This window comes from Eubalaena glacialis, chromosome 4 (assembly GCF_028564815.1).
Source record: "Eubalaena glacialis isolate mEubGla1 chromosome 4, mEubGla1.1.hap2.+ XY, whole genome shotgun sequence".
Taxonomy (NCBI): domain Eukaryota; kingdom Metazoa; phylum Chordata; class Mammalia; order Artiodactyla; family Balaenidae; genus Eubalaena; species Eubalaena glacialis.
This window is the reverse complement of record NC_083719.1, coordinates 31743419-31769779: the sequence shown is the minus strand read 5'-3', so window position 1 is coordinate 31769779 and position 26361 is coordinate 31743419. Positions and strand designations below refer to the sequence as shown.

At 42.1% G+C, this 26361-nt stretch overlaps 1 protein-coding gene and 1 pseudogene across 1 annotated transcript in view; one reads left to right on the top strand and one right to left on the bottom strand.

Moving 5' to 3' along the window:
* The window catches only part of EGFLAM (EGF like, fibronectin type III and laminin G domains), a 175327-nt gene that overhangs the window by 76877 nt on the left and 72089 nt on the right, over positions 1-26361 (bottom strand). The window contains exon 7 of the mRNA XM_061187729.1: positions 16163-16329. Coding sequence (XP_061043712.1) covers positions 16163-16329 — 167 coding nt within the window. The remainder of the gene's footprint in view (positions 1-16162; positions 16330-26361) is intronic.
* LOC133089498 (protein PRRC2A-like) lies at positions 16876-18186 on the top strand (annotated as a pseudogene).

Genomic DNA, 26361 nt, shown 5'->3' with positions numbered 1-26361 from the left:
CTAAAATTAATGATGTAGATCTATATTAACCTATATTTAAAGATGTATACAGTATTTTGTTACACAGAAAAAGTATACGTTCTATGATCTCATACTGGAGTTTTAAAAATTCTGGATGATTGTATACCAAAATGTTAATAGTGGTTATGTTTGGATGCTAAGATTAGAGATAATTTTCATCTTGATTTTTTTTTTTTGCATTTTATATGTTGTTCATTTTTTTTTTCTAATAATAAGTATGGATTACTTTTACTATTTAGAGACAACAAAAAAGCTATTTCTGCTTTGGGATTATTGCAGGGGTTTCATTAATCAGTCTCGCTGCTCTTGCCCTTGCCCAGCTACAGTCCTTCTTTCACATACCAGTGAGGAGTGATTTTGTTGAAACCTAAGTAAGGTCTTTTTGCCCCTCTGGTCAAGCCCACCCTGCCCCACAACTCTCCCAGTCTTCCCATCTCTTTCCAAGAAAAAGCAAAGTCCAATGGCCTCCACTGGCCTCCAAGGTCCTAATCAGCCTCCACCGACTGTGACCTCCCTCTCTGACCTCATCTTCTACTCTTCTCCCTCACATCCCCCTAACCCGGCCACACAGGCAGCCCTGCTCTTCCATGAACAGCCCAGGATGCTCCTGTAACGAGGCCTCAGCGTTTACCTGGAGCGCTCTCCCCCCGGGTGGATGGATAGATGATAGATAGATCAATCAATCCAGGTTTATCACCCTGTCCTTTTTACTCAGATGTCACCTTCTCAGGAGGCTTCCTCTGACTGCCCATCCCCTTCCTTGTTTCGTTATTCTCCAGAGCCCTTTCACCAACTGACACACTATTTACATTTTTAATGTTATCTGTTCACCTTCTGTCTGCCCTGACTAGAACGTAAGGTCTGTGAGGTCAGGGATTCCTTTTGTCTGCTTTGTTCACTGCTGAATCCCCAGCATCTGAAACAGTGCCTGGCACATAGTGGGCATGAAATATTTGTTTGAAAGAGTAAACGGAGTTATCATAAAATAACTTGAGAAACTGATTCTTTAGAAAATAGGAATCCCACTAACATTAGGAATCAAGTTGAAAACAAAGTGATCACCAAACTGGGTTCTTGCCCAGGATCTGCCACCAAGTGACCTTGAGAGGGCTGCTGGGACATTCTGGGCCTCAGTTCCCTCATGTGCTGAATGTGGAGGTGGTCCTTTCCAGCTCTATGAGTTTACAAACCCTCAGTAAACGAATATTAGCTGTGAGACCTCACTATCTCCTATGTTCAAGGAAATAAGCTGCCAGCTACAAACTGGCACTTGCCATCTACCTCTACGAGGATTAAATTATGAACTGCTGCAGCCGCTGACCTTCAACACCCCCTGAAAGGAGTTCAGGGTGGAGATCAGGAATGAGGCACTCTGTGCTCTGGGAAAAACTGGCAGAAAAGGCCTTCAGATAGTTAGATATGCTCAGGAGAAAATTTTATGAGCCCAATTCTTGCATCTCCTCGTATCTAGAAAAGCACTGAAATACTTCAAGGTGACCTCTGCTCCTCGTGACTAGCAGTAACCTTCACGAGACTAGCAGCAACCTTCACGAGACCAGCAGCAACCTTCTGCAAAAAGTATGTGCTTGAGTGCATGTACTCCCCCTTCACCAAAATCACATATATCCTGACCTCCCCCGCTTACCTCTTTGGAGCAGTTTCTCAGAACTATCTGAAATGCTGTCTCCCAGGCTATAGTCCTCACTTTGCCCCAAATAAAACTTAACTCACAACTCTCACGTTGTACATTTTTTTTTCAGTCAACAAAGCTAAATAGGTGAAGATGAACAAGGTAAGGTCTGTGCTCTCTAAGAGCGAAAGACCAAAAATAATCAATATTTTTGCAATCCACCTAAAAGGCACCATCCTCTTATTATAGGAGATGATCCTATTCCTTCTTATGGGAGATTTCCTCCCTCTGATCTACCTCTGCCCTGGGCCCTGGGAGGCAGACTTGTCTGGTTTCCCACTGTGTCTGCCCAGCCAGAGGCCCCAGGCCGGGAGTGAAGGAGAGAGGAAAAGAGTATTTGTTCTCCTACTTCTTCGCTAGGTGGTTGTCACGGGACACGTGTGTGAAGGTCACAGCACTTGCCCTCCCTGTCTGCCTCCAGACGCTGGTAATTGCCCCCTCTTGGTTTCCTTACATCTACTCAAACTTTTGCAAATAGTCCCTTCGCTAAACTCACTTCAAATTACCAAACTGCATGAGCCCCTGTTCCCCGCTGGGAGCCTGGTGACACCCGAGATCATGAGAAAAGTCATCTTTTCTCCCTTGGTTGCTTCTTACTTGCACAAATCTGTTTCCTATGTGGTTGCATAATCAGACGAGATCCATCAGACTCAGCCAGCGTGCACTGTGTCCCTCCCACACGTCTGTCACTGGGTCAAGCTGATTTCCTACACCCCTTCTCTGTGCCAAACCACAAATGCAGCCCTCCTTCCTCATCAGAGCACCTAAGTGATTCAGGGATTTAGATGCTAAGAAACGATACCAGTGGAGAATTGTGGACGAGCAAGAAGTGCTCCAAAGAGCAGAAAAAATTAACCATGAAATGATGAGTATAAAAGAAGGAGAACAAAATGAATAATAAGCAAGTAGGAGGAAACAAAAGGAAAAATGGTTAAGAACATTTGTGTATTACTTCATTATACTGACGTTTAAAAATCCACTGAGACGGAGTGAATAAATAGCATATTCACCGTGTGGCTGCAAAACACTAGCTGACTGATCAAAGAGATGCTACAGTTGAAACTAGAGCACCGTGAGTGCCATTTCTTTAGAAAATTATGTATTCTTATCATTTGTTTTAGTCTTTCGTCCATATCTAGCCAGAGGGGGTAAAATATCGGTGTACCGATGATAAGTAAATGTATGGTAACGTAGGATGTATAAAGGGTCTCAGAAGAGCAATTAATAAGTAGCAGGTATTTAAGCAGCAAAGTGAATCATTCCCTTTAGAACCAATAAAGTTGCATAATGGGTGTTCCTCAGCTTTACAGGCATCGTGGCGTTGGCAAGTCAATGGAGCGGTTACCTTGGAGGGCACCTGAGTGTCAAATCACACTTGAAATTATGTTTATGCACAAACTGCACATTTAAAATGCAGATCTGTCTAGGCGAGGAGTGAAACAAATGATATCTTCCTCTTCCTGTTCGCTTTTTCATCTTACATTCTAAAGATTTACAAATCCACGAAGCTCACCAATTTATAGGCCCATCCCAAGCCCCTGGAGTAACACCAAACAAAGCCTCTTCTCTCTCTCTCTCTCCTCTCTCTCTCTCTCTCTCTCTCTGTTAACAGCAGTACAAACCTGTCTGAATATAGTTAGGTTGCAGACTCTCCAGGTCTCTTATTTATTTCAGAACATTCTTGTGAAAATTAAATGGCAGGGATTTCTACCAAGGGGACAATTTCCTGAGTATGCACTAATTGATTCCTTCCAATTTTGACAAAATTACTACCAAAGACAGGATTTCCCAGACTTCTTGGAGAATCTCCTAAAATTTGGGAGATAACCCCCAGCAATGTACTACAGAGGTCAACAAACTACATCTCACAGGCCAAATCTGGAAGGCCACCTGTTTTTGTACTGGTGAAATATACTTCTAGGCCCAAGATGAAGCCACTTCTGCCAGGGTTGCCACATCAGTAAACCAAAACTCTGATAACTTTCATGTCCCTGAAAATGTTCCACTCAACCAAAAATACAGCCTACAGGCACACCTCGCTTTGCTGTGCTTCACTTTATTGCATTTTGCAGATACTGCCTTTTTTACAAATTGAAGGTTTGTGGCAACCCTGTGCCGAGCAAGTCTATTGCCACCATTTTTCCAACAGCATTTTCTCACTTCGTATCTCTGTGTCACATTTTGACATATCTTGCAATATTTTAAAGTTTTTCATTATTATTATACTTGTTATGGTGATCAGTGGTCTTTGATGTTACTATTGTAATGGGCAGGGTCACGAATTGTGCCCATATAAGACGGTGAACTTAATCGATAGCTGTGTGTGTCCTGACTGCTCCATTGACCCCATCTCTCTCCTTTCCCTCAGTCTCCCCATTTCCTGAGACACAACGGTGAAATTAAGCCAATTAAGAAACCTACAATAGTCTCTAAGTGTTTAAGTGAAAGGAAGAGTCACATGTCTCTTGCCTTAAATCAAAAGCTAGAAATGATCAAGCTTAGTGAGGAAGCTGTGTCTAAAGCTGAGATAAGCCAAAAGCCAGGCCTCTTGTGCCAAATGGGTAGCCAAGTTGTGAATCAAAAGAAAAGTTCTTGAAGGAAATTATAAGTGCTACTCCAATGAACACACAAATGATAAAGCAAAACAGTGTTATTGCTGATGTGGAGAAAGTTTTAGAGGTCTGGAGAGAAGATCAAACCAGCCACAACATTCCCTTAGGTCAAAGCCTAATCCAGAACAAGGCTGAGAGGTAAGGAAGCTGCAGAAGAAAAATCTGAAGCTAGCAGAGGTTGGTTCATGAGGTTTACAGAAAGAAGGTGTCTCCATAACATCAAAGTGCAAAGTGAAGCAGCAAGTGTTGATATAGAAGCTGCAGCAAGTTATCCAAAGATCTAGCTCAGATCATTAATGAAAGTGGCTACACTAAACAACAGATATTCAGTGTAGATGAAACAGCCTTATATTGGAAGAAGATGCCATCTAGGACTTTCATAGCTAGAGAAGAGAAGTCAATGCCTGGCTTCAAAGCTTCAAAGGACAGGCTGACTCTCTTTTTAGGGGCTAATGCAGCTGGTGACTTGAAGTTGAAGCCAATGCTCATTTATCGTTCTGAAAATCCTAGGGCCCTTAAGAATTACGCTGAATCAACTCTGCCTGTGCTCTATAAATGGAACAACAAAGCCCAGATGACAGCACATCTGCTGACAACATGGTTTACTAAATATTTTAAGCCCACTATTGAGACTTACTGCTCAGAAGAAAAAAAAAAAGATTCCTTTCAAAATATTACTGCTCACTGACAATGAACCTGGTTACCCAAGAGCTCTGATGGAGATGGACAAGATTAATGTTGTTTCCAAAAGAGTGTGAACTGGAGTGGGGGGTTGGGGTTAAGTGGGGGTCTGTCCAGTCAGGTTTGTAAATGATTTTAAGCAGTTCTTATCTCATTCTAAGGAACACAGGAAGCCACTTACAAGCTCAAAGTCATGGGATGACAAAATATTAGAAAAGACACAATATGAGCACATCTGTGAATACAAACAAACACAAACCCTGAACTGGATAGCTGCTGCCGGTGTATAGAGTGGTGGGCAATTTACATAACACAGTGGCACCTCCCTCCCTATTTATTTCATTCTTAATAATCAATAAATTTCATTGCCTCTTTAAAAAAAAAAAAAAAGATTAATGTTGTTTCATGCCTGTTAACATAGCATTCATTCTGCAGCCCATGGATTAAAAAGTCATTTTGACTTGTCTTATTATTTAAGAAATACATATTGTGAGGCTCTAGCTGCCAAAGATAGTGATTTCTCTGATGGATCTGGGCAAAGTAAATTGAAAACCTTCTAGAAAAGATTCACCATCCTAGATGTCATTAAGAACATTCATGATTCATGGGAAGAGGTCAAAATATCCACATTCACAGGAGTTTGGAAGAAGTTGATTCCAACCCTCATGGATGACTTTGAGGGGTTCAAGACTTCGGTGGAGGAAGTAAATGCAGAAGTGGTAAAATTAGCAAGATAACTAGAATTAGACATAGAGCCTGAAGATGTGACTAAATTACTGCAGTCTCATGATAAAACTTTAACTGATGAGGAGTTGCTTCTTATGGATGAACAAAGAAAGTGATTTCTTGAGATGGAATCTATTCCTGATGAAGATGCTGTGAAAATTGTTGAAATGACAACAAAGAATCAACAGATGAATGGATAAAGAAGATGTGGCACATATATACAATGGAATATTACTCAGCCATAAAAAGAAACAAGATTGAGTTATTTGTAGTGAAGAGGATGGACCTAGAGTGTGTCATGCAGAGTGAAGTAAGTGAGAAAGAGAAAAACAAATACCGTATGCTAACGCATATATGTGGAATCTAAAAAAAAAAAAGGTTCTGAAGAACCTAGGGGCAGGACAGGAATAAAGACGCAGACGTAGAGAATGAACTTGAGGACACAGGGAGGGGGAAGGGTAAGCTGGGACAAAGTGAGAGAGTGGCATGGACATATATACAGTACCAAATGTAAAACAGATAGCTAGTGGGAAGCAGCTTCATAGCACAGGGAGATCAGCTCGGTGCTTTGTGACCACCTAGAGGGGTGGGATAGGGAGGGTGGGAGGGAGACGCAAGAGGGAGTAGATATGGGGATATATGGATACGTATAGCTGATTCACTATGTTATACAGCAGAAACTAACACACCATTGTAAAGCAATTATACTCCAATAAAGATGTTTAAAAAATTTTTAAATATTACATAAACTTAGCTGATAAAGTAGCAGCAGGGTTTGAGAGGATTGACTCCAATTTTGAAAGAAGTTCTGCTGTGGGTAAAATGCCATCATATAGCTTTGTATGCTACAGAGAAATCGACCGTGAAAAGAACAGTCAATCAATGCTGCAAACTTCATTGTGTCTTATGTTAAGACATTGCCACAGCCACCACCAGCCTGATCAGTCAGCAGCCATCAACACTGAGGCAAGACCCTCCATCAGCAAAAAGATTACAACTCACTGCAGGCTCAAATTGATGACCAGCATTTTTTAACAATAAAGTATTTTTTAATCAAGGTACTTAAATTGTTTTTTTTAGAGATAATGCCTTTGCATACTTAATAGATTACAATATTGTGTAAACATAACTTTGATATGCACTGGGAAACCAAAAGATTCTTGTGACTCGAGTTATCGTGATACTTGCTTTATCATGATGGTCTGGAACCCAACCAGCAATGTCTCGAGGTCTGCCTGTATCCAGTCAGCCAATCTCCAAATGCCAAGGCAACTCTGAGCTCTATACTCATGTCCTTCTTCTCTCTTCATTTTCTGCTTTTTTCTTCCTTGTTCCTCATTGTTTATCCTATAAAAGCTTCCTGCCTCCTGTCTCATTTTGCAGTCCTCTGGTCCTTTGAGAATGGACACTGCTTACTTCATGAAATGTTTAAGTTTGTTTGTATTACCTAAATTGTCTTCTTTAATCATTTTTAACAGTGTACAAGTTAAGAAGGGTTTTTATTTTCTTAAATAGCTGAAAAAGGTTAAAAAGGGAATAATCCTTTGTGACACATAGAAATTATATGAAATTCAATTTTTTGTGTCCATTGATAAAGTTTTATTGGAACACAGTCACACACATTATTTATTGTCTATGGCTGCTTTCACGCTACAACAGCAAAGGTGACCCAAAAGTCCCGAAATATTTACTATCTTGCACTTTGCAGAAAAAGCTGCTGACCCTGTCTAAGTAAAAGTCTAGTTTTTGGAAGGTTAAAATCAAACAAACGAAAACTAGAGGTACAGTACTATAACTCTGCGGGGTTTTGTTTTGTTTTTCTCTTTGCCTGAATCCAGGATGCGCTTGAGCGGTGAGAGACGTGAAATTATATTGTTAGCGTAGTTCATTGTGCCAGCAGTTTTAATTCTCTGATGTCTTCTAAATCTGCAGTCTTTTAAAACTAACTAACCAACCAACCAAAACCCATCCTAATGATTCTACTTGACTTAACTCATGTGGTCTCTTCTATTCTTCCACTTCTGTCAGGAAAGTTTTCACTCCTGACCCTTGGTTCCTAAAATCTAACATTCTAATGACTTCAAGTCCCAAGAGCACAGCTCAGGGCACAGAGTCATAAAGAAAAAGCAATAGACCAGCTGGTGGTCACCCAGGTCAGTTATACCATCCTTCAATAACTATGTGAGGAAATGAGTATCAACCTCTCCTTCATCTTGAAAAGTGGACTGACATCATAATCTGTTTCACATGTATTTTCCTCAAAATAATCTTGAGAAGTAGAAAATATCACCTGCCTCAGACATTACTGTGCCCATTTTAAAGATGAGGACACTGAGGCCCAGGGAGATTAAGTGACTTTCTAAGAAGGTCTCACAACAAGGTTATTACCTGTTGTGTCTGTCCAAGAAGACAGTTCTCCAGGTGCAGCCATGGTTGCCAGATTCTGCCCTGTCCAAAGGTACTGTGTTTGGGAGCAGTAAGAAGGTTTCAAGGATTGCCGAGAACTTTCCATAGACGTTGACCAAAGGAGGCAGCAGGTTGTATGGAAGCTGCAGGAGGGTGATGATAAGTCACGGGGATTTTGGAAGAAGCTACTTCCAGTCCCTTCCTGAATGTTCCTCCCACCTCTAGGGATGCCACTGCCTTCTGCCCTCACTTGCTTCCCCTCTGCTCACAGCTGCAGGCAGTTCAGGGCACTGCCACCAAATAGGGGCCCTTCCTAGTGACTGGGGATAAAGGAAATCTATTTTGTGGCTACATATATGAGAAACCAGGAGACCCAGCATGCCAAGCTGGTCTCTGGAGAGGCAGGCAATTAAAAACAAGTGTCCAAATCTCAGAGCAAAACTAGGTCAGACTCACACATGGACACTTGTATGACAAAAGGACATAAACAGATACACACCCAACAACAGCTGAACAGAGCAATGTCTGAGTAAGCAGGACCGTAGAGACAAGAAAAGGGGGATGGGGTAGCGGGGGAGGCAAAGAACATCATGGAATCAGGTTTATTGTAGAAATTTGATTGATTGGGGTCAAGGAGGGTTGTCTCAGCTCAGCAGAAGAGGAAGCTTCTGAAACTGTTGAAGAAAATGGATTGTGGGGAGAAGAGTATGGCAAAGACCAAACCCCAACCAAACACTTCTCACACCTCCCTACACAATCTCTAAGGATCTGAGACCATAATTAGACTCATGAGGACCAGAGGGAAAATGTACTCTAACTTAGCATAGAAGAGTTAAAGTTTATTCTAATGATCAAGAAAGAACACAGGAGTACATTTACCATTGCAACAAAAAGAATAAAATACCTAGGAATAAACCTACCTAGGGAGACAAAAGACCTGTATGCAGAAAACTATAAGACACTGATGAAAGAAAGTAAAGATGATACAAACAGATGGAGAGATATACCATGTTCTTGGATTGGAAGAATCAATATTGTGAAAATGACTATACTACCCAAAGCAATCTACAGATTCAATGCAATCCCTATCAAATTACCAATGGCTGTTTTTTACAGAACTAGAACAAAAAATCTTAAAATCTGTATGGCGGGGGCTTCCCTGGTGGAGCAGTGGTTGAGAATCTGCCTGCCAATGCAGGGGACATGGGTTCAAGCCCTGGTCTGGGAAGATCCCACATGCCGCGGAGCAACTGGGCTCGTGAGCCACAATTACTGAGCCTGCGCGTCTGGAGCCTGTGCTCCGCAACAAGAGAGGCCGCAATAGTGAGAGGCCCGCGCACTGCGATGAAGAGTGGCCCCCACTTGCTGCAACTAGAGAAAGCCCTCACACAGAAACTAAGACCCAACACAGCCAAAAATAAATAAATAAATAAATAAATAATTCCCATTTAAAAAAAAAAAAAAATTTGTATGGCGACACCAAAGACCCCGAAGAGCCAAAGCAGTCTTGAGGGGAAAAAAAACGGAGCTGGAGGAATCAGACTCCCTGACTTCAGACTATACTACAAAGCTACAGTAATCAAGACAATATGGTACTGGCACAAAAACAGAAATATAGATCAATGGAACAGGATAGCAAGCCCAGAGATAAACCCACGCACCTATGGTCAACTAACCTATGACAAAGGAGGCAAGGATATACAATGGAGAAAAGACAGTCTCTTCAATAAGTGGTGCTGGGAAAACCAGACAGCTACATGTAAAAGAATGAAATTAGAACACTCTTAACACCATACACAAAAATAAACTCAAAATGGAATAGAGACCTAAATGTAAGCCTGGACACTATAAAACTCTTAGAGGAAAACATAGAAAGAACACTCTTTGACATAAATCACAGCAAGATCTTTTTTGATCCACCTACTAGAGTAGTGGAAATAAAAACAAAAATAAACAAATGGGACCTAATGAAATGTAAAAACTTTTGCAAAGCAAAGGAAACTACAAACAAGACGAAAAGACAACCCTCAGAATGGGAGAAAATATTTGCAAACGAATCAACGGATAAAGGATTAATCTCCAAAATATATAAACAGCTCATGCAGCTCAATATTATAAAAGCAAACAACCCAATCAAAAAATGGGCAGAAGACCTAAATAGACATTTCTCCAAAGAAGACATACAGATGGTCAAGAAGCACATGAAAAGCTGCTCAACTTCACTAATTATTAGAGAAATGCAAATCAAAACTACAATGAGGTATCAGTTCACACTGGTTAGAATGGGCATCATCAGAAAATCTACAAACAATAAATGCTGGAGAGGGTGTGGAGAAAAGGGAACCCTCTTGCACTGTTGGTGGGAATGTAAATTGATACAGCCCCTATGGAGAACAGTATGGAGGTTCCTTAAAAAACTAAAAATAGAATTACCATATGATTCAGCAATCCCACTACTGGGCATATACCCTGAGAAAACCATAATTCAAAAAGACACATGCACCCCAATGTTCATTGCAGCACTGTTTACAATAGCCAGGTCATGGAAGCAACCTAAATGCCCATTGACAGATGAATGGATAAAGAAGATGTGGTACATATATACAATGGAATATTCCTCAGCCATAAAAAGAAACGAACTTGGGTCATTTGTAGAGACGTGGATGAATCTAGAGACTGTCATACAGAGTGAAGTAAGTCAGAAAGAGAAAAACAAATATCGTATATTAACGCATATATGTGGAACCTAGAAAAATGGTACAGATGAACCGGTCTGCAGGGCAGAAATTGAGACACAGATGTAGAGAACAAACGTATGGACACCAAGGGGGGAAAGCGGCCGGGGGGGGTGGCGGTGGTGTGATGAATTGGGTGATTGGGATTGACATGTATACACTGATGTGTATAAAATTGATGACTAATAAGGACCTGCTGTATAAAAAAATAACTAAAATAAAATTTAAAAATTCAAAAAAAAAATAAGGGTTTCAAAAATTTACTGCTAATAGGAAAATGGAAAATATCAATGTAATAATATCCTTAACCAGCTTCCTAAATCTTCAGATCCATCATCTTTTTAATTATAAAAATGATCATAATTCATAATGGAAAAATAAAAAAAGAAAGAACACAGTGGTAAAATAAGGGCTTGATTCGAAAGAGTTGGGAAATGTCTTTCCCTTCCTCAACCTCCTTATTAGCAAATGGAACTCTATTGATCACGGAAATCTCTCTGAAAGGTCTCTTTTCCATCCTTATTGCCTTGAACTTAAACTCCCTGGGTTTGCTTTCTCCTTCCCTCCTTCCCTCCCTCCCTTCCTTCCTTCCTTTCTTCCTTCCTTCTTCCCTCCCTCTTTCACTCTACTTTGTTCTTACTTGTGTCTCATTGCAAGTCTGGGAGCTCGACTTTGCTTATAAACCTTGCCAATGGGCAAACCCATTTTTGGCCTGGTGGGTCTCTACACCAACTTTCTCCTCACATCTTCTCTTCAAATTTCCCAGACAGTAGCAGTAGAAAGTTATCCAGCCACCAAAGTAGTCACGGGCTCTTGGCTTGTGAAGTCACATTCAGTCATTCATGTACTCAATCAATATTTTATTGAGAGCCTACTTTGTACAGGGTGTTAGGAACACAACCTTGAATGAGTCGATCCAACTCCAGTATGGAGCTTATACTGAAGGGGGGAGACAGATAAGTAAAGAGTTTCAGGCAGTGAAAGGGCCATAGCAAAGCAGGGAACAGGGCTGAGGAGACAGTGTGTGAAGTTTAGGGGAGCCTGTCTGGGGAAGTGACATCTGAGCTATGATATAAAAGAAGAAAGGGAGGGAGGTCATAGGGACATAGAAAGATTGGGGAGAGAGAGTTCCAAGTAGAGGAAACAGCAGGTACAAAAGCCCTGAGGCAGAAAGGAGCAAAATGACTTTTGCTGGGAACAAAAGAACACCTTCTACTAGGGACTTCCCTGAGGATACCAATTTCACTTCAGTGAAAAACTTATTGGTTCTTTCTCTGCTTATATCATGAGGATAGAACATGAGAAATCAAATGCTTTAGGGTTGTAGGACCAAGCTCCATACCCAGGGAAGGTTATATAATCCTAGAGTTGGTTACACACATGAGTGATTTTTCATTTCATTTCATTTGTTTTTGGGAAAAAGAAAGAAAACACATGACTTTCTGACTTCTGCCATTTCTATTATTTACAATTCATATCCCTTATTACTTGTTCCATCCTTCTTGATCAAGCTAAGCTTGGATCCCAGAAAATAAGTGACCACCAGACGGGGAGAATACGTGTCTTACTACAAAGCCACATATGTGCCCCTGTGTTCGTGAGGCTCCACCAGTCCCGTTCTGATTGGCTAATTTATAAGATCAACCAAGGGAAAATAGAATGCCATGGAATAATAGGCAAATTATAATGTTGTTGGCATTTCTTTCTGGAAGAAAAAAAAGTAGAGTAGAATGGGGTAAAGAATGAGGAATCATGATCTTTGTCTTTCTTGTATTTCCTTAGAGGAAGAGCAGATGTGCTGACATGTGTGGAAAATCTCTGCTGAGAGGATGGGAGTCAATACAGGGTAGCATCTGTATTAGTTAAGGTCGGAAATGATCTAGTTCTCAGCAGTGGATCTGGACACTAAAACATCTTAATTTTTCCTTCCCTTTCTACCTGTAAGGTTGTGGAGCTGAGCTAAGATGTGGACGTTGAACACACCTCATAATTCCCCGGTGAAGCCATCAAAACCCTCGCTCTTCCTCACTCAGGCTGAGCACCAGTTAAGGCAAACACTGGGCCCTGGCTTTCAGTAACTACAGACGCAGAGCACCCGAGGTCTGCTAACAGGGTCGGGCACTAATAGGTCCAGGGGAAGTCAATGCTTTGTGAGTAACTAGAGGTGATGTGTTATATTTTTTTATGAAAGGAGGTTCATGCAAGCCTAAAACAGGTGACAGAGGAGCTCAGCGAGTGGCAGTGTCTGGGGTGCGATCCAAGGGCTCCCATCGAGCCCGCTGCACCTTGGTAGTCCACTTGACATCTGTCCTGAGCTTCACGGTTCAGGGAGCATGAACCCACAAAACATCCATGAAGGAAGGACCCGAAGGTGGGGAGGAGTAGGAGCTACGAGAAAGGGGAAGCCCAACAGGTAGAAATACTCATCTCACAAATTCCTTCAGGAGGTGTTCAAAATATTTAACAACTTCTTGGCTTGGGTCTAACCAATCACAAGGGCTGCCAGCTGTAAACTACCAGGGCTATACTGATGCTTGTTGGTAGAATTTCAGACCTGTATGTATGTTTTACTCACCTTTTTGTATGTGCAACACACCTTACAGGTTTTAAAAGAAAAAAAATTCTTAAAATTCTTGTTCTGTGCTGTCAGAACTTCCTTAGTCCATAGATTCTACAAGGACTGTGCCCTGTACTTTATTTAATTGCTGACCTTACCTTTCTCATGCCATTTTGCACTAGAAGAATAAGAACATTCTTTAATTTGAATCTCACTCAGGGAAGTGGTTTAGCAGTCAGCCAAACCCAAGTTCAAATCCTGCCTTTACAATTATTATTCTTGGGAAAATATGTAATCTTTCAAAGACTCAATTTTTAAAAATCTATGTTTTAAAAAAAGGATACTCTTAAAAAGGGATACTATTCCTCTGGCACAGGGTTTTTGTAAGGATTAATATGGGGTTTCCCAGGTAAGTGCTCGAGATGCTGCCGGCCCATAGGAGGCTTTCCCAATGGTAGCTCTGATATTCAGAATTTATTATAATTCCAATAAGGGCTATTTGGTAATTAGGCATTTTTATATACGGAAAAGTGGGTTTTGGAGGTAAAATAATAGTTTAGACAAACAGCAGAATAAGAAGTATGAATTTGCCAGAATACAGGTTTTTCTAAAACATTAGAAATGATCATGACCAAAAAAAATCACAATTGAAATACCAAGGACAGCACATTCTTATATATTCATGAAACAGGCTATCTAATAAATTCTATTTCTGTTATCCTGATTTGAGTAACCATATATATATAAACAGTTAAATTTGACTTATTTAAGAATGTTTCATAATTGAGAGTTTTCACTGAATCAGCCACATCCCCTGCACACAATTACTTTGAAAGGATGAATTTTACTTCACAAAGGAGACCAATTGTAACAAAATGTTACATATCTGTAAAGCACTTTCACATACCTTATCCCACTTAATTCACAGAGCTGGCATCTACCAAAGGGGAAATAATTATCAGAAACTCCAAGACCAGACTAGTGTTTCAGTTTAAAAAGAAAAAGTTCAAGAGATGCCCCTCCACGCCCCCTCCCCTGACTCCAGTCTCCACGTCCATGTCTGAGGTGTTAGAGCTCATCCTTTTTGCACTTTCTTGCCTCTGTGGAGAAGGAGATACTAGGGGATAGAAGGAAAGAAGTGAGCGTGGGGCAGCTCACAAAATGGGAGTGCAGGAGTTCAATGATGGGGAAGGGTGGGTAGGCACACAACACAGAGTGCCTGCTCTGTTTATAATACAAAAAGACAAACTACGTGTTTCAAAACACAGTCAGATCCTGAGGCCTGCCTCAGCTACTGTTGCCCCATTTTTTGGCCATGCATCACAAAGTTTAACCAAAGATTACAGAGTAGATCTCATCCAGCAAGAGCGGAAGGTGGCCCTCCTTTGATTTGAAATAAAATTGTTAACATTTCTTCTAGAAAGAAGGCGCTTCATCCCTTGCCGCATGAATGGGGAGTTTTAGCTTCTAAATTCTAAAGAAGAGCAGTGAAACAATTGTTGGGTGATGGTAGTTACTGTGTATGTAGGTGTGTGCGTGCATGTGTGTGTGTGCGTGTGTGTGTGTGTAGGGTGTGGCCTCACTACATCCCCATATTCCCCAACAATTCAATTTGAAGGATGGAGTCCTAACATTCAAGGTTAGGGTAAGGGCTGGTTTTAGAAGAGCCAAAATTCCTAGGACTTAGGGAACTTGGTGACTCTCCACCCCTGGAAACAGCAGGTGGGCACGGAAGTCAGCTGTAGGGCTGCTGTGGAGCAGAGGGGAGGAGTTTAGAAAGATCAGCTAACCAATGAACGCAGGGCTCTGTGCTGGCCAAGGCAAGCCTCTGACAGCGCTAAGTAGGCTTCTTTTCTGAGAGCTCCTTTCCTGGCTTTAGAGACCCAGGGACGGTAGTGGGGCTCTTCAGACACAAGAACCTGGAGGAATTTACTGGCAAAACTGAAAAGATTACAGTTTTCAAACAAAAGAAGTGCCAACAGTTCAGTTCTGAGATCTCCCCACGACACAGGGTTCTAGGCGTGCGTACATGTGCCTCCCACTTCCAAAAGACAAAGGTTTCTAAGCCAGATTGGCAAGGTGGACGAAGCAATCGAAACGTAGTTCTTGAATCGTGTGGGAGCTTCTTAAACCCCAGACCGCAATCTGAATCTGACTTTTCACAAAATTCCAGGTGGTTTGATGAACTGGCCCAAGCTTCCCCAAGACCCCCAGAGAGGCATTATGACAGAGCCTATGCTACAGACCCCCAGATACACATCGGCATGCTAGCAACTTTGATTCTCCTTGACCATCCTTCAGAGGGGCTGATTTTACTTGAGCATCCTTGATTTGCTGGTGAAGAATAACCCTGAAGGGTCTGGGAGCAGCACTTTTTCTCCTATGATTCTAAGCTGAACCCATTTTTTTCCAAAAGATGGAAAGGGGCAGGGGCTGCACATCATCTTGGTAGGTGATCTGTTTTGTACTCATGAAAGAAAACTGACCTCAAACTCCCTAAGGATAATGCAAAAATAAACCTGCTGACCTCCTGTACAAAGAAGCAGCCTGGCCCTGTGGAGGGCTTCTAACTTCCAAAGACCTGGGAAAACCACAGCAGGAGAGGCTGAGGACAACCCCTTCCAGACTGCCCTTTTGCGGGGCGCTAAGAAACCTCCGTCAAGTGGGTCCTCAGGAGGCAATCCCAGCAACGCAGCTACGTCTGTCTGTCCTTCAGAAGGACCGCAGTACTCACGGGCGGTTCGGATGGTGTCGCTGGGCTGGCTACGGGGGCTGAGACCATTGGGATTCACGGCCCTCACGGCAAACTGGTAGTTGGTGTCCGGATCGAGGCCCTTGATAACCATGAAATCCATCTGGAGCTGCTCTTGGATTAAGGTCCAACTCTTGTCAAAATCTGGCCTTTATTGATTAAAAAACAAAACAGAATGAGAAGCAGTAGTTCAGTTACAGCAGAGGGAAGGAAAGCTTGCTGGCCATGTAAACTAACAGCGTTTGAATTCTGGAAGCAAGACTCATCAAAATGAGTGAACATTTCCCACCTAAAAGTGATCTGGATTTGAAATCCCAGGTCATGATTTTTAAGCCCTTGCCAATAAAAGAAAGTAGATCATTTTTAGGGCCAGTGTTAAGCACTGTTTAAAGATCCCCCGCTTTTCCTTGCATGGCCTTGACTGTGGTAAAAAGATCCCCACATAGGAATTCGGTTTCAAGGACTCTGCCTTCCAGATGTTTCGTAAACAAGCCTTCCCCTGACAGTTCCCATTCCCAGGGGTCAGGAGAGCACAGATTCCATCTATTCACAATCTGTTCACAAAATAAACAAATATAAACGTTCTAGGGTGACTAATTGCGTGAACTGCCATGGGAAAACCCAACAAGATTCTGTAGCACGGCCATTCTTACTCTTCACAAAACTACAAGTGTGCCAACTTGCTGAATGTTCACATGGACTTGGACCTGTGCCTAGTGGTGGGAGACAGTTTAAAAGCAGAGAAGGAGCTAACGGTATCAGTCACTGAGGCCATTCCCATCGCCCGAGACTGGGAGCTGCTCCCCAGTGCTTCTGCCTCAGCTGAGCCACAGTCCAAGAACCTGGGTTCTGGGCACTGTGGCCCAGAGACCAGCTCCTCAGGCCAACGCTTGTACCCTGAGGTCTTCTATGGCAGCCCTGGGCCTCCCAGTTCTCAGGTTTCAGGGGGAGCCACAGCCTCTCAGCTAAATCCCAACAACGGAGGTTTCCACCCTGGGACCCCCTCACTGCACCCTTGCAGATCACAGCCCCGTACCTCCTCCCAGGCCCAGCCCGACCCTCGGCACTGCTCTCTGGGGTAGCTGTCAAAGGCCAGTTTCTGGATTTCTCCACACTGCAAGCAACAGAGCTGGGGAAGTTGCCAGCTGGAGGAGTTCTCTACCCTCCACCTTCCTTCCTCTACCCTCCAGCTTTCTGCCCCAGCCCTTTGCCAGACCTACCCTTGTTTCAGGTGCGACAGGATCTGCCATCCCCTTCAGATTTTTATTCTCCTCCTCTGCAACCTGGGGGCCAAAGTGGCTTCCTCCCCTCAGGGGCCCCTGCCCAGCAGATGCTTCCACCCACGGTGGACTCACAGCTGCCTGTGGTGAACTTGGGCTCCCTGCCACCAGCACCGCCTCCTGCCTGAGCCCCCCCTTTCTCTGTTACCTGTGGGCCCTGCTCTGCGGCCCCCCCAGCCTGGCTGTGCGACCCCCACCTGCTCCTGCTACCTGGTGCTGCTTTCACCTGCCAGGCCCTTCAGCCCTAGCTTGGGGCGAGCAGAGCTGCACCCAGTAGAACTAAAGCCATTCCAGGATTATCGAAAACTGAACAGCAACCTTGGGGGACCTGGGTCATCATGTACTCCTCCAGCTGGAAGGTCTTTCTCTGGCCTCAATTCCCATCTCAAGGTCCCACCTTCCACCTACAGCGGAGTCTTCCGCAGCCAGCGCATCGACCTCTACCAGCAGGCCTCCCCACCGGATGCCCTGCGCTGGACGCCGAAGCCCTGGGAGCGGACGGGGCCACCTTCTCGAGAAGGGCCGTCCCGTAGGGCACAGGAGCCTGGGTCCCCAGGGGACAAGGAGCCTGGATTGCCCCCCACCTCCTGGGGCTTGTATATAGATTATAAATACATAAGGGGGAAAGGGGTGGGTGGGGAAGGGTTGCGGGGCTGGGGCCTCGCTTCCCCTCCTCCCCCCTCCCCTGGTCCCCTGTCCCTGGGGCTGTTTGTTAAAAAAGAATAATAAAAGGATTAAAAAAAAAAAGTCCAGCTTCCATCTGGGGGACAGCATACAGGGGGTAAGAGAACAAACTCTGGAGCTGGGCTGAGCTGTTCAGATCCTGCCTCTATTGCTCACTAGCTGCTATTTCACCTCTTTAAGTCTCTAGTTTCTCATCTGTAAAATGGGGTGATAAAAGTACCTACTTAAGAGGGCCGTCATAAAGGAGAAATGAGCTCTGTATCCCAGCTCAGTGCCTGGCAATGTAACTGAGCAGGACCTTATGGGGCCCTCCCTGAACAGGAACCCCCTCTTCCCAATGTCCTCAGCCTGCCTTTTGCCTGTAGAAAAACTTTAGACAAAGAATAAATTTAATCAGAAAAGTGAGAAAGTGCAGAAAGGAAAAAAAACCCGTCAAACAAGATAAAATAATAATAGTTTAGCCATTAAACAAAGTCAAGGACCTTTAGTTCCTCCTCAAGGGCTAAAGATAATATTCTGAGCCACATCCTTTGAGCTGTTTTGCGGAAACTGAAACACCCACCAGGTGGAAGGAGTTAACTGTCTGCTGCTCACAGGCACATACACCCCAGACCAGTTGGAACCAGAAGGTTGATGATATTGACTCACGATTATCTCACCACCAACCAATCAGAGGAGTGTCCATGAACTGATCACATACCCTACAACCCCCTTCCCTTATGCCTTTAAAAACCTTTCCCTGAAAGCCTTCGGGGAGTTCGGGTCTTTTAAGCACTAGCTACCTGGACTCCTTGCTTGGTGCCCTGCAATAAACGCTGCATTTTCCTTCACCACAACCCGGTGTCAGTAGATCGGCTTTACTGTGCTCGGGCAAGCAGACCCAAGTTTGGTTCGGTAACAGCATCACACTGTAAATGCTCAGCATGGATTAGCCATTAAGTAAGGGATGTACCCACCTCACAGAGCTGGCAGGCAACCCTTGGCCACCTGCTCACTCTATACCCATGAGCTTCAATGCAGTAGCACTAGTGCATGTGGCTAGTCAGTACTTGAAATGTGGCTCGTCTGAATTGGGATGTGCTGTGAGTGTAAAAGGTACAATGGATTTTTTTTTAAGTGTAAAATATCTCATTAATATTTATATTGATTACATGTTGAAATGATGATATTTTGGATTCAGTGAGTTAAAAATACATATTATTGAAATTAATTTCACTTGTTTCTTACTACCCTTTAAATGCCCCTATCAAAAAACTTAAAAATTTCATATAGGCTTGCATTTACTATTGGACAGTGCTGTTCTATATGGACTTCCTAGTTGGAGGGAGAAAGGAGAGCTTTCCAGGTAATAAGAACTACAAAATGAAATTTGGGAATGTTTGTGCATGGCTGGGGGACAGTGCAAATGGTCTAACGGGAGTGGAGAGGTTTTGTTAATAACTAATAGTAGCTATCATTTATCATGTTCTTCAATGCTTATCAAGCATTGTTCTAATAGTTTAACTCATTTACTTCTCACAATTACTCTATACAGTAGATACTAATATTAAACACACACACATCCCTTTCTTTGAAGAGGAAATTAAGGCACAGAATGGGTAAGTAACTTGCCTGAGTTCACACAGCTGATAAATGGTGAGGCCAACTTTGTTTGATGGGGGAAGATTAGATTAAGAAGATCCTTGATGCTGAATGAAAAATTGGGGTGATAGGGATTGGGGGATTCTCCAACTTTTAGTTTGCTCCCCAACCAACCTCTCAGCTCTTCTATTGTTAAACCCCTCTGCTCACAGATATTTAGAGGAAGGCAGGAAGCAAAAAATATTGATGTTTGTCCTTTATGAACAACTTAATAGCAAGGAAGTAGACTCATTTTCCTAAAAGAAGATGCCTGGACGGTACACGGATTTCTCTAATATGTGCCCTCCTAGTTTTTCATTAGCAAGAATTGTTGAAAGCCAGATGGAGTCCTTAAGCCCAGCAAAAGATACTTCCTTGGGCTCACCGTGCTGATGAGGAGTTTATGGGGCCCATATCTCACAAGAATTCATGTGTTTGGAGAAGCAGAGGTCACAAGCATGTCCACTGTAGGATGTAGGGCTCATTTCTCTTTCTCGGTATCCTTTCCCTAAAGATGGATTTCTCACGTAAACTAACTTTGTCATCAAAGGGAAAACCTTGGTGAGTGGAAGGAAACACATTTACAAACTCAAATTAGAACAAAATCACTTCACAGAGGAAAGCCACAGGGATGCCTAACAGTAAAGTCAGGAAAGATATGATCTTTAGATAAAACTCTCCTGTTATCCTTTGCTAAGTTTCCCTTGTGGCATTTATAGAGGAAAGGACCTGTCACTGCTCTCAGAATGTGCCACTGTCTACCCAGGGCTACCTGCAAATATCTGCAACAATTTTCATGTAAAAATTACAGCTTCCCATCCCCCACAAAAAAAGAGATTATTTTCTATTTGCTCATTTAATGCAAGAAAGAAAGCTATATTTTCAGCTAATAAGAGATTGACATCATTAACATTTAATTTCATTATATACAGTGAGAGAGGAAAGCTCATGTAGATTGAATACCAGTCCAAAACCTTTAACATTTTGCCTCTGAGTTTGTCATGGGTTTTGCATTTAAATGTTTTTAGAGTCTCTTGAGGTACAAAAGTGCAAAGGCAAGGTTGAGAGAGAGATAATCAGGCAAAAGTATTGTCTTAGTTCATCCTCAAACAATAACTTTACCTTTTTTCACTAAAGAAAATCATCCTAACTACAAAGTTGCCAGTCAAATCACCATAGCAACACTAACCTCCCAATTTCCCCAACCAGGAAAAGCCTAGAGGGGAAGAAGCAGCCTAAGAAAGTGCAGCCATCCCAGGTACAGATGGACAGCCAACAGTAGGGCAGGCTCTTAAAAACTTCTCCAAATAGCGGGATAGGGTTGGGTTGTGCATCCTGTATCTCAGGAGGTCAGTAGGACATCTTTGGAAGGTGGTTGGGCGGGGGAGTTCAGGTGGGACAGATACAATTCGGTCAGTAGTGACTATTCAAAACCCAGTTAGCTGATTCAAGTAATCAAAACACCCACTGGTTCGTTTTGGTGGGAGGAAGCATTACCACTGGCAATATTAGCATCCAGCCTGGTTATCAGGAATCTTGAGATTGTTTGGTCCAAGTGTCTGAGGGCTCTCAGAAATTACATGCAAGATTCTATGTGTGAACTTCATTTCATTTTCCTAAGAAACGTGTCCTCAGCTTCTTATCAGATTCTCAAAGATAATCATGATCCCAAAACTTTTAGAGTCACTGTCTAGTCCATTCTCTCATTCTACCCACGTGGACACTGAAGGAAAATAATTTATCCAAAGTCATAATACCACAGGGTGGTATATTTTTCTGTTTTATTCCCTTTCTTGTGGCATTTTGACCACCTCAACTATTGCCAAGTTCACCCTTAGTGGACAATCATTTTTCTTGGTACCATCAAACCCAGTAGGTGGCTGCCTTGGGCTATTCAGTTGGCAGGTGATTAATGATTATCAACCATGCATCCATCACAGAAGTTATATTCTGGGAGGCTCTAAGGAACTATAAACACAATTCCATTCTCAGGGAATTTATAATCTAATTGGCAGATAATACATCTAAGGACCATGAGGAAGCCAGTGAAAAGTTGCATATTTCAAGAGCCATATTTGAACAGGTCAATGTGAACTGGCATCCTGGGGAAAGTATATGAGACCAGGAAGAATTTAAGTTAGATTTCAAATATATTTGAGTTGTGATAACTGAAAAGGAATAGAGCATCTCTGGGTGGAGAAGAGATGAGTGCAGCATTAGCTCTATGTATGAATGTGGATAAATTAAGCACCAACTACATGTAAAATATCGTATGGAATATCCAAAGAGAATAAATAATATGGGTTCCTAACATGAATGATCAATTAACCTATATGAAAGATTGGTATAATATATAAAAACATTAGCCATAAATAAGTAGGTAAATGAATATACGGCACCTCTCTGCATATCACACATAGTCAAAGCCTTCCTTGTCAGCCTCTACTTTACCAATTTGTTAGATTAACCAGTGATCCTCATTAGTTCCCACTAATTCAGCTGTTGGCTTATCAAGAGTCCATTGTGTTTATTTCCAAATTTATTTATGACTTTCATGTTTGTTATTGTAATTATGTTATTTAATGCCATATTATATAAACTAGTGAATATGAGTAAAAAATATAAGTGATAGCTATGTTTAATGGTTTTGAAAGACTTGGTAAAGCTGAACCACTAAAACATAATTGCCTTTGAACTAAGTGAAAGCAAGGCAACTGTAAAAGAGTGAAAAGATTATAAAATTCTAGAATGATTTTGTAGTCAGATAACTTTGCAAGTGACTTTAAATTTTTAACTTGAGAAAACTAAAAGTAGAAATTGTAGGTGATACCTTAGAGGTGTGGTTAAAATGTCCATATTATCCAAAGCAATCTACATATTCAATGCAATCCCTATTAAAATTCCAATGGCATTTTTCACAGAAATAGAAAAAATACTAGCAAACCAAATTCAACAGCACATTAAAATGATCTTACATGATCAAGTGGAATTTTTCCCTGGGATGCAACAATAGTTCAACATAGTCAAATTGATAAATCTTATATACCACATTAACAAAATGAAAGAAAAAAAACAGAGGACCATCTCAATAAATGCAGAAAAAGCATTTGACAAAATTCCACATCCCTTCACGATAAAAACTCTCAACAAATTAGGTATAGAAGGAATTTACCTCAACATAATAAAGGCCATATATGACGAGCCCACAGCTAACATCATACTCAACAGTGAAAAGCTGAAAAATTTTCTTCTAAGATCAGGAACAAGGGTAAACAAATGTGCCCACTCTGACCACTTCTAAGAAACCTACTACTAGAAGTCCTAGCCAGGGCAATTACACAAGAAAAGGAAATAAAAGCCATCCAAATTGGAAAGGAGGAAGTTAAATTGTCTCTGTTTGCAGATGACATGGTATCATATATAGAAAACCTTAAACACTCCACCCCAAAACTGTTAGAACTAATGAACAAATTCAATAAAGTTGCAAGATACAAAAAAAAAAAAAATACAAAAATCAGTTCCATTTATATACACTAACAAACTATCTGAAAAAGAAGAACTTAAGGAAATGCAAATAGTTGCTTGGAACGTGACCTCACAAGACATTCATGACAGAATAAAAAGTCAAAATGACCTCCGTGTGCAGAAACACAAGGGCAAAGCCAACTCAAATGATAAATGTAAAATCTTATATTAGGTTTTTTAAAAAGCTGATGGCATAGAAATAAAGCAGAGAAAACCTGGTGTGGCAAAGATCTATGGAGAAGGCAGGGGGCATTGATCACAAACTCAATATGAATTCTCTGGACTACCTGCTGTTGAAAAGGTCTAGTGCCCATATCCTAGGAAAAAGTGGTTTTCTAGGTTGATCACTTGGCAGAAGTGCTCTAGACCCATCTCCACTTGAGGCAGAGATCAAAGGGCTGGTATTGATTGGCTTGGGGTAGAGAGGATATAGTGAACATATTCCAGTGTTGTTAGATAAGAAATAGACTGTCAAATGAAGATGGTGAAGATGCCTTCTGTGTTTTCCATATTGGACTAGGAGGCCCAATGTTTCCTTACAGGGAAGCCAATGGCAGTGCATTATAAAGAAGACCCTTTGATGGCAATTAGGAATGGTTGACAACAAAGTCAACTGCATGAAAGGGCTGAGCTCTGCATCAGCAGCTGTCTTGAAACAGAGGTTGGGTGGCCATCCATCAGAAATGTAACCAGCTACTTCCTGAACACAGTAGGAGGTTGGACTTCATTCAATGTCTCTGACCTCAACTCACAGTAAGAAATACATTTTTGTATAGCAACCCAATATACCTATTCATATATATATACTATATGTATATGACTCACATGTGAGTACAAAGCTGAAAGAAAAGTTTCAAGAAAAAATACGTATCCTTACTCTCCTTACTATGTTATTCACTTTGCTATTTTCTCTTCTTTCTCTTCTTTTCCTTTCTTTTCTTCTTTTTTTAAAAATTCTGATAAGAACCCACTAAATTGATTTCACCACCCACTGAAGTGTTGTGACCCATAATTTGAAAAACACTGGACAAGAAGTTTTTCTTCTAGAATACCTTAGATGGTGCTTCCAACTCTAAAACTCCAAGAATAAAGAAAACAGATTTTTTTCAACCATGAAGACAAATTTATGACTTACAGATAAATGTTCATAAAGTGGAAATGCAGCCTGTTAAACTCCAGGTATGCTCTAGATACATCACTCTCTAGAGCACTGTGTTTCAACATTTGTGAATGATCCACAATAAGACATACATCGAACATTGTGACCCGGTACACACCACAAATATGCACGCACAGCAGAAACACAAGTTTCACGAAATAATTCTTATTTTTATTATGTGTGATGCCTTCTGATATTTTCTTTTCTGTTTCATGTTACTTTTGAAAACCTGTTGGTCAGGACCCCCTCAGCTGATTTCTTTACCTTCTAATGAGCCCACGGGTTGAGAACTCCTTCTCTAGAAAGTTCAAGCTGAGGTGGGGAGTGATATTCAAGCATGTTACAGACATTAACTAGGAAACTGGGCTAGGAATGGTTAAATCCTGCTAAGAAAATACTTCTGAGAGAGGAACTCGTTGGAGCAGAAAACAGCCCTCTAGGGGATCCACAGAACATCCAGAATGGCCTTGACAGTGGAGGCCACTCTATAGGCCTGAGATGGAGCGAACCAAAAGCCTAATTACAGTACAACCAGAGATATGTGTGTCCTCCCTCCCTCAGTATGGGACCTAGCATTCCATGGTTTAATGTTTTCTGGAGGACCTTGGATTATTTGGAGGCTCTTTCCTTCAATATTTTCCTTCATGTTATTCCTTCTAAGCATCATTTCAGACACAGAATTGAAAAGACTCTTCTCTGGACTCTCCTACCGCTTAAATCTGATTCTACCATTACACTGAATATACCACCTTCTAATGGAATTTTACATTTCTGTCTTCCCTACTAGGCTGTGAGCTCATTAACATGCTGATTGTCTTATTCATCTCTGTGTTCCCTGGAATGTCTGCGTGATCTTTCAAAATGCAAATACTATCAATTCCTTTCCTGCTTAACCCTTCCCATAGCTCCCTATTCCTGTCAGGACAAACACGAGATCCTTTATAAAGGCTTTCCTGCTCCAAACCTTGCTTACCTACCCAGCCTTATCTCTCACTACACAGAGCTCCAGGTTTCTAAGCAAGTCCAAGAACATTTTCTTTTTGCCTCCAAGCCACTGCTTGAGTAGCTTCTTCTGGCCTGAGCCTTTTCACGTTGCTTCCTCCCTCCCCTTGCACCTGGTTATTGCTGATATGTCCTCCTTAGCTCCTGTAAGAAGCCTTCCCAGATTCCTTCAAAACTGGGTTAGATGTCAAGGTTGTGTTCCTCTAGGCCCCTGGCCCCCACCCCTGCCCGCAACACTCACAGCTCTGGACTCTGCTCACCTGCCTTCCCCACTGGACTGTCCAAGCAGAGGCAATAGCTGATTCACCCTGAAATCTCTTGCACATGCTTTGCACGTGGAAGATACTCAATACGTACATGTTTGGATGAATGTATGCACATAGTAAGTATCTAGTAAAGGGTGAATTGAGCTGAATTAAAATATCTTCAAACTTAGACGTTAGGAATAACACAATGCCCTAAACCAGGGGGTAGCAAACTTCAGCTGCCTGCCAGTTTTTGTAAATAAAGTTTTATTGAAACACAACCGCAACTGTTTGTTTAGGTATTGTCTAGGCTGCTTTCCTGCTACAATGGCAGAGCTCAATAGTTGAGAAAAAGACCATATAGCTGGCAAAGCACGAAATATTTACTACCTGACCCTGTAGAAAAATTTGCCAACCCCTGGTCTAGGACAACAGTCTTGGACTTCCCTGGTGGCACGGTGGTTAAGAATCCACCTGCCAGTGCTGGGGACACGGGTTCGAGCCCTGGTCCGAGAAGATCCCACATGCTGCAGAGCAACTAAGCCCGTGCGCCACAACTACTGAGCCCGTGTGCCACAACTACTAAAGCCCGCACGCCTAGAGCCAGTGCTCCGCAACAAGAGAAGCCACCGCAATGAGAAGCCTGCGCACTGCAATGAAGAGTAG